Here is a 16,698-nt window from a genome sequence, read left to right on the forward strand (position 1 = left end):
AGAGGCAAAAGGCAAAGGCCATTGGCACAGTCGTCCACCAGTCAAGGTACTGTATCCCCCAGTGAAGGACAATTCGACCATCTCTATCACACACACACACACAACTGAACTAGCTCTTTTTTACCCCCCTCTCACACATACACTCGCACACACTGGAGAAAACATACACATGCGCACACAACTGAACTAGCTCTTTTTTACCCCCCTCTCACACATACACATTATATCATCAGTTAACTTAATGTTTGGCATCCTCACTGGTAATCTGTACTGTTGTTATAAAGATGGCTGGAGCTTGTGTGCATGGTGTATTCTAAGCTGCTAAAGAGTGTATGGATGTGTGTGTGTGTAAATGACTACAGTGTAGTTTGCTTATTTCATTTATCTACAAAGTAAAATGTTTGTAATGGTGGAAGTTGATCTCAAATGAGCAGAACACTTCCAAGTCAGTGTTATAAAATTATTTTAATTGTTCTTGGTAGACTTGCAAAATGGAAACGGAAAAGTACAAACAAATCACACAAGCATCAGAATGCCTCTAAGAAAATGGGGGGACAGTTGGTAGATGCACAAAGGAGAAAGTATGGTATCCCAGCAAGCTCTTTCTCTAAGAGTGAACTCATGCCATGATCTTCTTACAAAAAGACTACAAGTATAACAATGTGGTAAAATAAATAAAGCAGTCCAAGCTTGGTGCATGATTTGGACAGAATCGCATTATTTGCCTCAAATGTTTAACCCTGATGAAATAAGTAAATAACAGCTAATAGAGAAAACCCTTGCATTTCAATAAGACAAATGATACTGTTTTGAATGACAATTCTTAAGTTCAGCTGTTATTAAAGGGATTTATTTATTTATTTATTTATTTATTTGTTGCTTAACGTCCAGCCGACTACGCAGAGCCATATCAGGACGAGGAAGGGGGGGATGAAGGGGGCCACTTGTCAAGCGATTCCTGTTTACAAATGCACTAACCCATTACTTGTGTCCCAGCAGGCTTTAGTAAAACTAAATTAATACCTACTGGAAGATTACCAGTTTCCAGTATGTTAAAATAGGCTTAACCTATCTACTGCTGGACTTACATCAGAACACTAACAGATTAAACTATACATGAATCGCGAGACAAGCGGCAAGAGAAGAGATTTTTGGAAAAAATACAGGTGAATGAGCAAGAAGGCAGAAAAAAGAAAAGAATTCATGAAGAAAAAGAGAGCATGACAGGAAAGAGGAACCAAAAATCTACCTAACAGCAAACTAGAAAGCTCCTGCGGTTCCAAAAACAGGAGGGACCTTTAATTTCATAACCGCAGTGCCCCACTGCGGGATATTAAAGGGAAACAAGTATGCAAAGTCGCTATACAAAAACACAAAAGTAATAACAAAAAACAGTGAAGAATGCACATACTCTACATCAACTGAGATCCAGCTATAAGCACAGCCAGTACTCATGTTAACATACTGAGCTTGTTACACATAACTTTTGTACATATTGCAAGAGGACACAGGAGAATCTACCATTTGTGCAATACAAAACCTACAAGGATAATGAAAATAAATCTAGAATATGTTTGCATTATGTTCTGCTGTAGTTCTGCGACACATTTTGACTCAAAGAATTGGCCAGATAAAACTATCAGGGAACAACCAAAAACAGCGAACATTAGGCAAATGTTGGAAAACAATGAATAAATATCAAATTTCTAAATTTAGAACTACAGTAAGCAGTAAATCAATGGGCACAGATCACATACTAGTAAACGACTGACTTCTACATATGTACATAACAAAAATTACTTTATATACTCAGTTCCACAGACATTAAGTATAGAAACAGCCAGGTATGTTCAAACCACAGAGAGAAAAATCACAGTCTTTTTATGCATAAATGGAAGATGAGAGAGATGGTTTATGTCAACTACGGGCAGTGAGTAAATGCTGTCATACACGTGGGCCAAAAAATTCACATCTTTCACGTACTATATTTCAAAGTGGAAAAATAGCGGCAAAAGGCTTGTATGACATCTGTCACTGTTCCTTCTTGTCACCAGTAAGTCATATTTCTTTTTGCCATCCACACTGAAGGAGAGACATAAGAGGAGCTTGAAACTTTGTTTTCAATGATGCCTCATTTGCAACTATCCAACAATAACACAATGAACCATCTGCCTTATATAGGCATCTTCATGTAGGTGTTGAATAGAATTTTTTGACAAAGAGAAGACACTTTCACTAAAACTGCAAACACTTGTTAAGCATCTTCTGTTTTTGATGAAACCAAACCTTATGCTAACTTCGCATTTACTAGAAGTTGGGACATTTCAGCACCCTTCACAGCAACCAAGAAGATCAGGAAAAAAATGGGAGGCAAAAGTAACACAATGTGGCGAGATCTTCAGACTGACAGCAGAAACTAGCGATACATAGCAAAGTGCGTTGGTCAGCAGTGGTCATCTGTCGGTGATGTCAGTCTCCCTTGCTCTGAAGGAACCAATGGCTGCACAGGACTATTGATTTGTATGCAAATTAACTGATCAAGTTGCTTCTTTACTTTCGTAAATACATTTGCAATGTACCTTTATTTGAACTTGCGAAATCAAATGAGCTCGACTTGGTTCTTTTAATGTGACCCAATTCTGACGTCACAGACCAACCATCATCAATAACCGACGAGGTTTGCTAGGTTTTTCCACTAATCCAGAAAGTTTGTGGTTGTGGTGGCACACTTCCACATGGCGTTGAGAAGCTTGACAAAGCCAGTGTCTTTGGGTTTCTCCAGGCCTCGCATGACGCGACGCTTCATCACAGACACAAATTCCTTGTTGCTCAACTCCCCATCATCTGGGGAGACAAAAAAATCACAGATGTCATTGTTGACTTCTTCTTTTTGACAGGGGGGGGGATCTGATCCTGACTCTTTTAATGCTTTTCTTCTTCTTCTTCTTCTTCTTCTTCTTCTTCGTTCATGGGCTTAGACTCCCACGTTCACTCATTTTAGCACGAGTGGATTTTTACGTGTATGACCGTTTTTACCCCGCCATTCAGGCAGCATACGCCGATTTCGGGGGAGCTTCTTACTCAATTTTGGCAATATATTATGACCAGAAGAAACAGCAACCCTGCAACAGCATTATGCCTTGTATACATGTTCACTGTCTAGGACGAAGGGAAGTAACTTACAAAACAGATGCGCCATGATGAAAAGAAGTCATGTTTCACTTCAAGGATCTCGCAAATCCTGAAAAATGTATGTTCATTGTTCCAAAATTCTCACAAAGAAAGATAGACAGTAAAGAAAAAGGTGTTGCTCAGAGCGAATGATATACTCACTATTTTCATCGAAGAGAGTGAAGACCACGTCGATGGTGTGCTCTGACAGATCTGCCATCGCCACTGTTTTGGCCACATGACGAAATGTTTCTGAAGCAGAAAAAGTACACCATAATTTAATGCAATTCACACAAATGTGATCCACAAGAAGAAGAATGCAATTCTAATTATGTACATTCACAATTGGATTACGTAAAGGGGCAACGGGATGGGCGTGTATTTGAACATCTTTCTCTTTTACCTTCATTAAGTTTGGAAATATAGAATCATCCTGACATACCCAAAAACTTGGGTACACTATACAAAAAATAAAAAGCTCTGAAGTTGGAAATGTTTGGCCGCATGACACACTCTAACAAACCACGGCATCACGCAACAGCAGCCATTATGACACTTTGAGACTTAAATACTCACACCTGAAATTAGCATCACATGGGCAAAAACATGACCTCACAATATATGTGATATTCAACAGAAAAAAGTATACAGTGCAATAGAGGTAACAAACCCATGTCAATTGAGACGCCTGCCAGGTGGTAGAAGCTGAGTGCTGTGTCCACGTCATTGATACTCTTCAGAAACTTCCAGAAAGCTGTGTACTCCTCGAATTGGATCCCCTAATTTTGAGACCAAATTTATGCAGAGTTATAAAATTCCACTGTGATGAGACAGGTTGTGCACAGAACTCTGTGTGGCATCTAACTCTCTTGGTTAAAAATGTAACAGTACTTTGTACCACTGCATGAAAGTTTGAATGTACAGTATATGAAAAGGGTAGGAAAACGTTGAAACACACTGATGTCCTGATTAACTCACATGCTCGTAAGCTGGAAACAAATCACAAAATGTGAACAGAAGGCATGCTTCCATTTCATCAAAAGACTTATTTCACAGCATTGTACCATCTTATTTCTCTGGGTGTTGTATTCTCCTGATGCTTATTAAAACCATGTGCTACAAAGTCTTTCAATCAAGTTTGACTATTACCAAAAATATAGGCTGTACTCTTCTCTGTTTTTAATATAATGTGTGTATAATCAAACTCATCTTGAATTGAATCTGACACTGAAAGAAGCATCAACAAGAATACAAGTGTAAAAATGCAGTGTACTACTACACCTTATGGGCTTCTTTGAACTTCCTCTTGACACGCTTCAGCATGCGAGCCATTTTCTTGGACGGAAGACCAGCGTAGGTTAGCAGGATCTCACCAAAATCCCTCTCCGAAATAGTTTGGCCATTGTCAGAATAGCGCTCAAACTGCAAAAAAGGCATCATGAAATCATGAAACAGCTACACGATTGGCAGGCTTACAGAAAATAAAACACCAAACAAATTTTAAACTGTACTGTTACACAGTCACACACTTTTGAGACGCTCCGAACAAAACATGCACAAATTCACAAAAAAGAACAGATGCAAGATATTAAAATCTTCAGTCAAATACATCCGTTGCATCGAAATCAACAAAATGACATGTGTATTGTATCTCAATACAACTTCTTTTCTCCAAAGATGAAGAAGGACTTTTTCTGCAACCACTTCTCAATGGGGTCTTCCTCGTTTCTCATCTTCGAGAACATCACCCTGATGAAAGATATTTGTCAGTCAGCAAGACATGTTCACACAGGGAGCAGCTAGGTGACTGTTGATTTGTGGCAGGTGTTCAAGTGGTAGGATGCTCATATCCTGTGTAAAACCCTAGACAGATCTGTGGTGGTGTACCCGATCATTTACACGGGAAGAAGTGTATCTTCAGTATGACCAAAGCATGCCTGTCTCAGTGCAATGTAAGAACACTTTCCGCATGCCCAAAAGGCGTCTGCTGATCATGGGCACCACTGTACAGTGGAACCCCCCTTTTAAGACCCCCAATTTAAGACTCCCTCCTTTTTAAGACCTTGTTTTCTCAGACTTTCTGTTCATAACCTCTGTAAAATTACACACTTTTCAAGACTCCCTCCTTTTTAAGACCTGATTTTCTCAGACTTTCTGTTCATAACCTCTGTAAAATTACACACATTTCAATACTCCCTCCTTTTTAAGACCCGATTTTCTCAGATTTTTGGAGGTCTTAAAAGGGGGGTTCCACTGTTTGACCAATGCATGCCTGTCTCAGAGCAAGAACACTTATGGCATGTCCAAAAGGCGTCCACTGATCATGGATACCACTGAAGTGGAAAGACCACAACCCAACTCACCCTAACTCTAGTGGAAAGACCACACCCTAACTCTAGTGGAAAGACCACACCCTAACTCACCCTAACTCTAGTGGAAAGACCACACCCTAACTCTAGTGGAAAGACCACACCCTAACTCACGCTAACTCTAGTGGAAAGGCCACACCCTAACTCTAGTGGAAAGGCCACACCCTAACTCTAGTGGAAAGACCACACCCTAACTCACCCTAACTCACGTGAAAAGACCACACCCTAACTCTAGTGGAAAGACCACACCCTAACTCTAGTGGAAAGACCATACCCTAACTCACGCTAACTCTAGTGGAAAGGCCACACCCTAACTCTAGTGGAAAGGCCACACCCTAACTCTAGTGGAAAGACCACACCCTAACTCTAGTGGAAAGACCACACCCTAACTCACCCTAACTCTAGCGGAAAGACCACACCCTAACTCACTCTAACTCTAGTGGAAAGACCACACCCTAACTCACGCTAACTCTAGTGGAAAGGCCACACCCTAACTCTAGTGGAAAGTCCATACCCTAACTCACCCTAACTCTAGTGGAAAGACCACACCCTAACTCACGCTAACTCTAGTGGAAAGGCCACACCCTAACTCTAGTGGAAAGTCCATACCCTAACTCACCCTAACTCACGTGAAAAGGCCACACCCTAACTCTAGTGGAAAGTCCATACCCTAACTCACCCTAACTCTAGTGGAAAGACCACACCCTAACTCACCCTAACTCACGTGAAAAGGCCACACCCTAACTCACCTCAATTTTGTTGATCTCGCGCTGCAGCTGTCGCTGGAAGTCGAGGAACTCTTTGACGGTCAGCTTTCTCTTGCCATCCTTGCCAAAGAAGTAGCACAAGAGGGAAGAGCTCAGCCCGTGGTCCACGCTGCCCGTCACTGCATGATCTCTGTGACGCATCCCCACGCTCGTCTGGTTGCGAATCACCTCCTGCACCTGTAGCAGCAAACACAAGTTAAAGACATCGAGCCTCAACATTTTTAGAAATTTCACAGAAAATTTACACCGGAGATTGTTTCTATTTTTAAATGTCAACATCACTGGCTTTCTTTCTTTCAACTTCAGTTTTATATTTTCAACAATTTATTTTAGATTTACCAAATTCACTTTAAAAAGAGTTACAATGTTAGGTTAATAAATAAAAGAGAGAAAAACCTTGTAGAACTCCTCAATGTCGAGTTCTCCATCTCCGTTGATGTCAAACATACGGAAGGCAATCTCAAAGTTCCTTGGGGGAGCTAGGGAAAAAGTGAAAGAAAAAAGGATCATAATGGATTACAATATTAACTCTCTTACATATAAACAACGGAATGTTTTCACAACCACACACACATCCTCCTAAGCATAAACACTAATACTGTATCATCAGTCGCCTTTTAATTTCACAACAGACATGAATAGCATATCAATAATGAAAATTAAATAAAACATACAAAAGAAGGCTGCTATCTTAAAAACTTTGCCATGAGAGACCTTTTGGACACGCATGCATCCACGCGCCCACCCACACACACACACACAAACACACACACACACACACACATGCACACAAACACACACACACACACACAATCTTACTGGAGAGAACGGTGAGAAGAAAGATGTAGTCGGAAAAGGAGATGAGGCCATGTTCACCAAGCTTGTAGAAAATGCTATCTGTACTGAGGCTTGAAGATTCACTCGGGTTGCGAGCTCTCTGAAAACAGGAGAAATAGTTCCCAGATACATTGTAAACAAGTCGCGTAAGGCGAAAATACAATATTTAGTCAAGTATCTGTCGAACTCACAGAATGAAAGTGAACGCAATGCCATTTTTCAGCAAGACCGTATACTCGTAGCATCGTCAGTCCACCGCTCATGGCAAAGGCAGTGAAATTGACAAGAAGAGCGGGGTAGTAGTTGCGCTAAGAAGGATAGCACGCTTTTCTGTACCTCTCTTTGTTTTAACTTTCTGAGCGTGTTTTTAATCCAAACATATCATATCTATATGTTTTTGGAATCAGGAACCGACAAGAAATAAGATGAAAGTGTTTTTAAATTGATTTGGACAATTTAATTTTGATAATAATTTTTATATATTTAATTTTCAGAGCTTGTTTTTAATCTGAATATAACATATTTATATGTTTTTGGAATCAGCAAATAATGGAGAATAAGATAAACGTAAATTTGGATCGTTTTATAAATTTTTATTTTTTTTTTACAATTTTCAGATTTTTAATGACCAAAGTCATTAATTAATTTTTAAGCCACCAAGCTGAAATGCAATACCGAACCCCGGGCTTCGTCGAAGATTACTTGACCAAAATTTCAACCAATTTGGTTGAAAAATGAGGGCGTGACAGTGCCGCCTCAACTTTCACGAAAAGCCGGATATGACGTCATCAAAGACATTTATCAAAAAAATGAAAAAAACGTATGGGGATTTCATACCCAGGAACTCTCATGTCAAATTTCATAAAGATCGGTCCAGTAGTTTAGTCTGAATCGCTCTACACACACACACACACACACGCACACACGCACATACACCACGACCCTCGTTTCGATTCCCCCTCGATGTTAAAATATTTAGTCAAAACTTGACTAAATATAAAAACAAGAAACAATGCATTCAGAACCTAAGTGTCTTGGTAAAATAAAACACACTTAAAACAAAAGTAATGAAAGCAGACTTCTGCTGTAACCAGAGAAAACTGCTTTTGCAGAAGACAAATTTAACTCTGTGTGGATTCTGAAACATTCAATATGCGTAGAAGCTTTGCAGATTAATTCTCCCAAAGCAAACGTGTTTTCTTCTTCTTGTCCTTTTCTCTCTCGCCAAACAGAGTAAAAGCTTTCCACTCTTAATGAAAGGCAAAGAAAGTATATATAAAACTTACATTCAAATTTTGCAAGTGTTCACTGCCAATCTTAAATTATTGAGTTATAAATACCCCCCCCCCCCCCCCCCTCTTTAACAACCCGTTAAAATTAAAACCATACATTTCCATCTACATCACTGCATTTATAGTGCGCACCATTAACCTGTATTTATCGATACAACCCGTTTAAACTTTCCTACGATTGTTCGGTAGATACTATTGTTAATCTGGCCGAGTTAGTACCCTTACCAGTTAATGCTGTCACACTCACCAGAACATGAGTTACCTACTTGAATTAGAAACAGACCCTCGTCTAACATTATCACTTGGTGCTCAGTACATAGAATACAGTGGGTCAAAAACAATGTGTGGCAGAAGGAATGGTAAACAAATCAAAGCAGGTCATGTGAAATTCAAAACTGCATGTGCTTCATTCATTTGAGCGCATCAGTACTGACAAACGGCTGGTGACAAGAAGACAGTGAAAAGCTAATAAACATTCAAGCAATGAGAACACTGATAAAGTTCAAGATAGTGTAAACACATGTACAATAGTTTATAAAAGGAGAGAGGAAAAAAAAGCACTCACAATGACAACTGTGTTGTGTGTGTGAGATATGTAAAACACACACACACTCTCTCAAACTCTCTCTCTCACACACACTTCATCTCTCTCTCTCTTCATCTCTGTCTCTCTCTGTGTGTACAAACACAACAGAAAAACTATAATTTGACACAAACAAAATCCGCTATTTGATCAAACAAACAGCACGAACATCTAACACATCAACACTCATGCACACACTAACATATACTTCAATATACACACACAAACATCAGCTACACACACCATCCAATCAGCCATTAACCAACTGCCACACCAGACAACCACTTACTATTCACAGGGACAAGAGCATGAAATAGAGATACAAAAAATAAACACAACACAAAGATAAATCATCAAAACACAGAAGCTTAAAGTGATTAATCTCTTACATTACAGTCGCATATTATTAGTCATTATGAATTATACAATCCACTGCATCAACAAAAACGCCAGTTAACAGTACAGGCATATCAAGTCAAAATTCAACATTTGAAAGGCGTGATCGTTACAGCAAGTTGTGCCTGCATGCTTGGATCCAAGCAAACTGCTGACAGGTTAAGCAGGGACTTTCATGTGAAATAATCAGTACTGTACTTTCCAGGCTGTGGGCAGAGCAGGATGGTGGTGGTGGGGGGGGGGGGGGGGGGGTCGGAAAGCAATTAGATTTTAGACTAAATATTTCACTTTGACTAAAGCAGGTACAGAGGAACCCCCCTTTTAAGACCCCCTGCCACAATTTAAACTTGTTTTTCACATTTTCTGTACATAGCTTCAGTAAATTTAACTCCATTTTAAGACTCCATTCGTGATTTTGTCAGATTTGTTTAGGTCTTTAAAGGGGGTTCCGCTGTGCAGATTGTTAAAAATGTCACGTCACACAGTTACTCCTTTTTTTAGTTTTTCATGGAAATGTAGTGGAAAAGTGAAAGCGAGAAAGAGAGAACAGAGTAAGAGAGAACAGAGTAAGAGAGAGAGAGAGAGAGAGAGAGAGAGAGAGAGAGAGAGAGAGAGAGAGAGAGAGAGAGAGAGAGAGAGAGAGAGAGAGAGAGAGAGAGAGAGAGAGTGTGTCTGTCTGTGCGTCCTCACGGCTGTACACTTATTCGTCTCAGGAAAACATTGCTGTTGAGTTTTTGGCTTGCTGCCAATTGCCAAACCTCAACATCTCACAAACACATGCAAAATGATCAACACAAACACTGATAGAAAACTAACCACACACACTTCTGGTACATATAATAATTCTGAATTTCAAACCCTCCTTTTTAAACATCAGCATTGGCAAACAAGTTGCCAGACAACATGCAGATTTCTAAATCTATCACAATAAGTCTACCAAGAAGTAGAGTGACCCATGCATAGTTCAACAGTATTTTTGTCCATCTGAAATCCCTCTCTTTTTTTAATTCTAGAGAATAATTAATTAAAAAATTAAAAAATTAAAATAAAAAAATCATTTCAGATTTACTAAATCATAACATTAATATTTATTCAAAAGATGGAAAAACAGTTTTAACCTACCACGTTTACCTTAAAAGGCTCAGTATTTGATAAAAATATATTCCTAAATGTTTCAGTTGTACCATATGAATGGGACACTTTTTTTACTATACATGTAATAATGAATTTGTAAAGCGCCTGGAGCCAATTGATGGGACTCGCGCTATAGAAAAGTTATTTATTATTATTATTATTATTATATTAAAAAAAAAAAATTTGATCAAAACAGAATGAGGGACAGACCCTTGGGTTTGAGTAATATGAGTCTACTGCATTTCTTTAGAAACCCATTTGTTGTGGTTTAGTCAAAAAAGTGTAATTTCAGTCATGCTAGTGGAGAAAACCAAAGCCGTGTTAGACGTTAAATCACATGTGGCTTTCTTAAACAAAAATGTCACGATGTAAACAACTGTACTATACCACTCTACGAAGTACACGTAGTATGATATTTTCATCGGAACTGCAACTTGTTTCCTCAACGGCCCCTGCGCCCTATTGACCGTAAGTGTTTTGTGTATGAATAAAGAAGAGCACACATGTACATATATAAACCTAGCCCCTCAGTAGGGGTATGCATGTTTCTGCTTGGCACAGACTCCTGGGTCCCTCCCTCTCAGACACAAAAGGTGTCGCTATCAGCTAAAAATATCTGTCACTGACCTGAGGTTAAAAGGCCTGTGCCTGAAAACAAGGGTCCCTCCCTCTCAGATACAAAAGGTGTCGCTATCAGCTAAAAATATCTGTCACTGACCTGAGGTTAAAAGGCCTGTGCCTGAAAACAAGGATCCCTCCCTCTCAGACACAAAAGGTGTCGCTATCAGCTAAAAATATCTGTCACTGACCTGAGGTTAAAAGGCCTGTGCCTGAAAACAAGGATCCCTCCCTCTCAGACACAAAAGGTGTCGCTATCAGCTAAAAATATCTGTCACTGACCTGAGGTTAAAAGGCCTGTGCCTGAAAACAAGGGTCCCTCCCTCTCAAACACAAAAGGTGTCACTATCAGCTAAAAATATCTGTCACTGACCTGAGGTTAAAAGGCCTGTGCCTAAAAACAAGGGTCCCTCCCTCTCAAACACAAAAGGTGTCGCTATCAGCTAAAAATATCTGTCACTGACCTGAGGTTAAAAGGCCTGTGCCTGAAAACAAGGGTCCCTCCCTCTCAGACACAAAAGGTGTCGCTATCAGCTAAAAATATCTGTCACTGACCTGAGGTTAAAAGGCCTGTGCCTGAAAACAAGGGTCCCTCCCTCTCAGACACAAAAGGTGTCGCTATCAGCTAAAAATATCTGTCACTGACCTGAGGTTAAAAGGCCTGTGCCTGAAAACAAGGGTCCCTCCCTCTCAAACACAAAAGGTGTCGCTATCAGCTAAAAATATCTGTCCCTGACCTGAGGTTAAAAGGCCTGTGCCTGAAAACAAGGGTCCCTCCCTCTCAAACACAAAAGGTGTCGCTATCAGCTAAAAATATCTGTCACTGACCTGAGGTTAAAAGGCCTGTGCCTGAAAACAAGGGTCCCTCCCTCTCAGACACAAAAGGTGTTGCTATCAGCTAAAAATATCTGTCACTGACCTGAGGTTAAAAGGCCTGTGCCTGAAAACAAGGGTCCCTCCCTCTCAGACACAAAAGGTGTCGCTATCAGCTAAAAATATCTGTCACTGACCTGAGGTTAAAAGGCCTGTGTCTGAAAACAAGGGTCCCTCCCTCTCAGACACAAAAGCTAAAAATATCTGTCACTGACCTGAGGCTAAAAGGCCTGTGCCTGAAAACAAGGGTCCCTCCCTCTCAGACACAAAAGCTAAAAATATCTGTCACTGACCTGAGGCTAAAAGGCCTGTGCCTGAAAACAAGGGTCCCTCCCTCTCAGACACAAAAGCTAAAAATATCTGTCACTGACCTGAGGTTAAAAGGCCTGTGTCTGAAAACAAGGGTCCCTCCCTCTCAGACACAAAAGCTAAAAATATCTGTCACTGACCTGAGGTTAAAAGGCCTGTGCCTGAAAACAAGGGCAGGCAGCTGGCCTGAGGTGCCCCAAGCAAAAGTGTGTGTCGCCCAACTGTGTTTGAGCCAGCAATGGGGTCTAATTGGTTAAAATCACAAGAAATCTCAATTTCAACCAATCAGACCTTGCGGCTAGCTCCCAACCAGTTGGATGGCACCCACTTTTGCTTGGTGCACCTCAGCCACGGTCTCAGCTGAAAATATTGGTCAGTGTCTTGGGGACACAAGGCCAGCGTCTTTTTAATAATGAGGACAGCAGTTGGTACATGAACCCTGTCCGGTGGGACTGAAAAGAACAGGGCCACTTCTTGTGGCTTTGATCTCGTCGCAAATTGTATGGGAACAAACATATTACCTCCTTTTCTTCTTCTTCGTTCATGCTTGAGTGGGTTTATACGTGTATGACCGTTTTAACCCCGCCATTCAGGCAGCCATTCGCCGATTTCAGGGGAAAACATATTACCACTCTGTACTTCCTTTTGGTTGCGCCTAATACATGTACACGGGAAGCGCCTAATTTGTCTATTTTATTTTACATTTTTATGTCAAAAGTGGGGGTTACGTCTCGTATAGTGAAGCGCCTTGTAGTCCCAAAAATATTGTAATTGCTCTGACGACTAAAAATAATTAGAAAGTATCTTGAGGAAATGAACAGCTTCGTATTCATTGTGCAATGCCAGGTGCAAGGCACACTTATTTACAGAAACCACACCTCCTGATACAGAACACAAATGAATCAAAGCAAAGCAGATGACCACACTTGAACATGTCAATTCCATTTCAAAGCACAAACACTGCTTTTGAGAAGCTACGGTACTGTCCACTAGATATAAGTAAATTGTATAGGCCTAAGCTCTTGGAAGCCTACACAGCCTAAGCTCTTGGAAGCCATTAGGCTTTGTTAAATTTGGAGCGGTTTGGTAAAAAAAAAAAAAAAAAGCCAATTCAAACAAATGAGGAAAAGTGCAGGAAATCTACGTGCTCGGTGGAACACAGTCAATAATACAAGGACAGAATATTACTGCACAAGAACTTTCGTAGGATCAAACCATTCTCTTTGCCAGACCTTAGCTGTAAAATGCCTCAGATGCCAAAAACTTTCATGAAGATAAAAATAAAGTTCATAAACTTAAAGTGTGCAGGTTTTCAATTGAAAAATAAAATCAAAATTGGAAAGAAAGAAAAGTTTAAAAAAACCTTTGCTGGCTTCTTACTGAAACTTACTATGTGAACAAGTTGACAAAACTGATTATATTGACAGTGTTAACAGTATATTTTTATGATGAGAGCGCTATTTCGTTTTAGTTTTAAAAGGTTACATCAATCACTTTACTCTTTAAGCATACAAGTACTCATGAAATGGAAAGCAAGACAAATAATCAAAAACAAACAAACAGACGGCAAATAAAGCAGCTAAGATCTGGTTTCAGAAGGGAAAACTAACTCACCAAGTCTTTCAGGCTTTCCTTCTACATGTGGGGGGAAAATAGGTGGAAAGTGAGCAAAGTCGATTCACAGCGAGCCACAAGTGAACACATGTATAGCTTACACTAACAGAAATCATGTCACAACTGCCTGTGGAGGTGTCGTGTGTAACAACACTAATAGAAATCATTTAAAAATGTCCTGTGTATGTGGAAAGTGTAACAACAATAAAGGAAATCAGGTTAAAACAAATGTGTCGGGTGTAAACAAAAATAGCACACTTTTGATGTGGATTCTGTCAGAATCATAACATATTATATAATTTACAGTCATTTACACAATTTGTTAATGCTCATGGCTAGCAGACCTTGTCAAACACGCCCATCTTGAGCTATAATCCCGTCTGAGGATACAACATATTTAGACCACTGTTTTTCTTGCTTGGACCTGTTGCCCATAAAAGGTACCGTGTGTGTGTGTGTGTGTGTGTGTGTGTGTGTGTGTGTGTGTGTGTGTGTGTGTGTGTTGTTTGTGTGTGTGTGTTGTTTGTGTGTTGTTTGTGTGTGTGTGTGTTGTGTGTGTGTTGTTTGTGTGTTGTTTGTGTGTGTGTGTGTGTGTGTGTGTGTGTGTTGTGTGTGTTTTGTTTGTGTGTGTGTGTTTGTGTGTGTGTGTGTGTGTGTGTGTGTGTGTGTGTGTGTGTGTGCTGTTTGTGTGTGTGTTGTTTGTGTGTTGTTTGTGTGTGTGTGTGTGTTGTTTGTGTGTGTGTGTGTGTTGTTTGTGTGTGTGTTGTTTGTGTGTGTGTGTGTGTTTGTCTATTTGTGTATGTGTGTTGTTTGTGTGTGTGTTGTTTGTGTCTGTGTGTATGTTTGTGTGTGTGTGTGTTGTGTGTGTGTTGTTTGTGTGTTGTTTGTGTGTGTGTGTGTGTGTGTGTGTGTGTGTGTTGTGTGTGTTGTTGTGTGTGTTGTGTGTGTGTTGTGTGTGTGTGTTGTTTGTGTGTGTGTGTGTGTGTGTGTGTGTTGTGTGTGTGTGTGTGTTGTGTGTGTGTTGATTGTGTGTTGTTTGTGTGTATGTGTGTGTATGTATGCGTTTGTGTGTGTTTGTGTGTCTGTGGCATGTGTGTGTGTGTGTGTGTGTGTGTGCCTGCCTGTTTGTGTGCATGCACTTTCCCCATAAACATCACAGTATCACTAGAAAATCTCCTTGTTCAGTTTGCTGGTTGTGGTTGTGAAACCAGACTACTAAACATATCTTATGTAAACAATCGATTCAATTTCACAAGAAACAATGTCAGAAGAAACAAGTCGCGTGAAGCGGTATAAAAACATTTAGTCAACATGTCGGGTTGAAACTAAAAGATCAATATTAAAAAACAGCCATCACCGAGACTAAATGTAGTAAGTCTTGGCTAGCAGAAGACTGAGACAGGTCACGCTCGGATCCGCAAAGCATGCGAAGGTACTAACAATTTTCTTTAATTGTGAGCACATTATTAGAGTGAACATAGCATACTAATATATTTGTTGATTTAGGAAATGATACAGAATAAGATGAAATCACTTTTGGATCGATTGATCAAATTTGATTTGTAATCATAATTTTGCCTAGTTAACATATTTTCATTCATTGTAAGTATATTTTCAGAGCAAACATGGCATATCTATATATTTTTGGATTCAGGAGACAATAAAGAATAAGATAGAATCATTTTTGGGCTGATTACATTAATTTTAATTAGAATTTGAGATTTTGAATGACCAAACTCATCAATTAATTTTTAAGCTTCCACGCTGAAATGGAATATCATAGTCCGAACTGAGTTGAAAATTGGTTGACCGAAATGTCAATCAATTTGATAGAAAAATGAGGGCGTGACAGAGCCGCCTCAACTTTCACAAAAAGCCGGATATGACGTCATTAAAGACATTTATCAAAAAAAGGAAAAAATAGTCTAGGGATATCATACCCAGGAACTCTCATGTGAAGTTTCGTGAAGATCGGTCCAGTAGTTTTCTCGGAACCGTTCTATACACACACACACACGCACGCACACACACACACACACACACACACACACAAACACACACACACACACACACACACACACACCACCACCACCACCACCACCAGCCTCCTCTCGATTCACAGTCTATGTTAAAACATTTAGTCAAAACTTGACTAAATGTCAAAAGAAACACATATCATTCTTCTCAAAATAAAACAGCAGTTGAAAAGAAGTGGAAGAAACCCCAAATGCATTTATTTTGACAATCTCAGCTCCTTGAACCTTGTAAAAATCACTACAAAGTCGAGTTGTTTGGGTTAACATGTCGCTTTTAACAAAAGAAAAGAAATGAAATTTGAAATACTGCTTCTTCTTTTGAGCTAGTTCAGTCGAAGGGGCAGTTTTCAAAATCATTTCAAATCAATCATATGCACATATTAGCAGTGAGCGTTTTTAGAGTTATTATATCTATTATCATGCACGCTCTTCATAATTTACTAGCAACAGCGAGCATGCATTTAGCCACCAAGGTGCATTGGGAATTGTTTTACAGAATCTGCTTAGAATATAGTATTAAAAACTGCTATCGTTTTGGTCCTGCTGAGTTTCATTAACCACAATACAAAATTAGTGATTAAGTCCACAGTTCTGATCTATCACTCCTAATGTAAAATTATATAAAATGCTGTCAGTTAACATAAATACAGTGAACCCCCCCTTTTAAGACCCCCCAATTTAAGACTCCCTCCCTTTTAA

General features: G+C 39.7%; 1 protein-coding gene across 3 annotated transcripts in view; it reads right to left on the bottom strand.

Moving 5' to 3' along the window:
- Nucleotides 1-446: 446 nt before the first annotated feature.
- LOC138960174 (calcium uptake protein 1, mitochondrial-like) overlaps nucleotides 447-16,698 on the bottom strand; it is a 29,828-nt gene continuing 13,576 nt past the window's right edge. For 2 of the 3 annotated variants that reach the window (XM_070331943.1, XM_070331946.1), the window contains 7 exons: nucleotides 7,127-7,244; nucleotides 6,704-6,786; nucleotides 6,290-6,484; nucleotides 4,453-4,593; nucleotides 3,842-3,950; nucleotides 3,334-3,423; nucleotides 447-2,844 (listed from right to left, as the gene is read on the bottom strand). In XM_070331943.1, the coding sequence (XP_070188044.1) occupies nucleotides 2,696-2,844; nucleotides 3,334-3,423; nucleotides 3,842-3,950; nucleotides 4,453-4,593; nucleotides 6,290-6,484; nucleotides 6,704-6,786; nucleotides 7,127-7,244 (885 nt within the window). In that variant the 3' untranslated portion in view covers nucleotides 447-2,695. Of the gene's footprint in view, nucleotides 2,845-3,333; nucleotides 3,424-3,841; nucleotides 3,951-4,452; nucleotides 4,594-6,289; nucleotides 6,485-6,703; nucleotides 6,787-7,126; nucleotides 7,245-13,963; nucleotides 13,985-16,698 lie in introns of all 3 variants that reach the window. The other variant, XM_070331945.1, reaches the window with a different exon arrangement.

The sequence above is a fragment of the Littorina saxatilis genome, linkage group LG2 (genome assembly GCF_037325665.1).
Source record: "Littorina saxatilis isolate snail1 linkage group LG2, US_GU_Lsax_2.0, whole genome shotgun sequence".
In the NCBI taxonomy this organism is placed as follows: Eukaryota; Metazoa; Mollusca; class Gastropoda; order Littorinimorpha; family Littorinidae; genus Littorina; species Littorina saxatilis.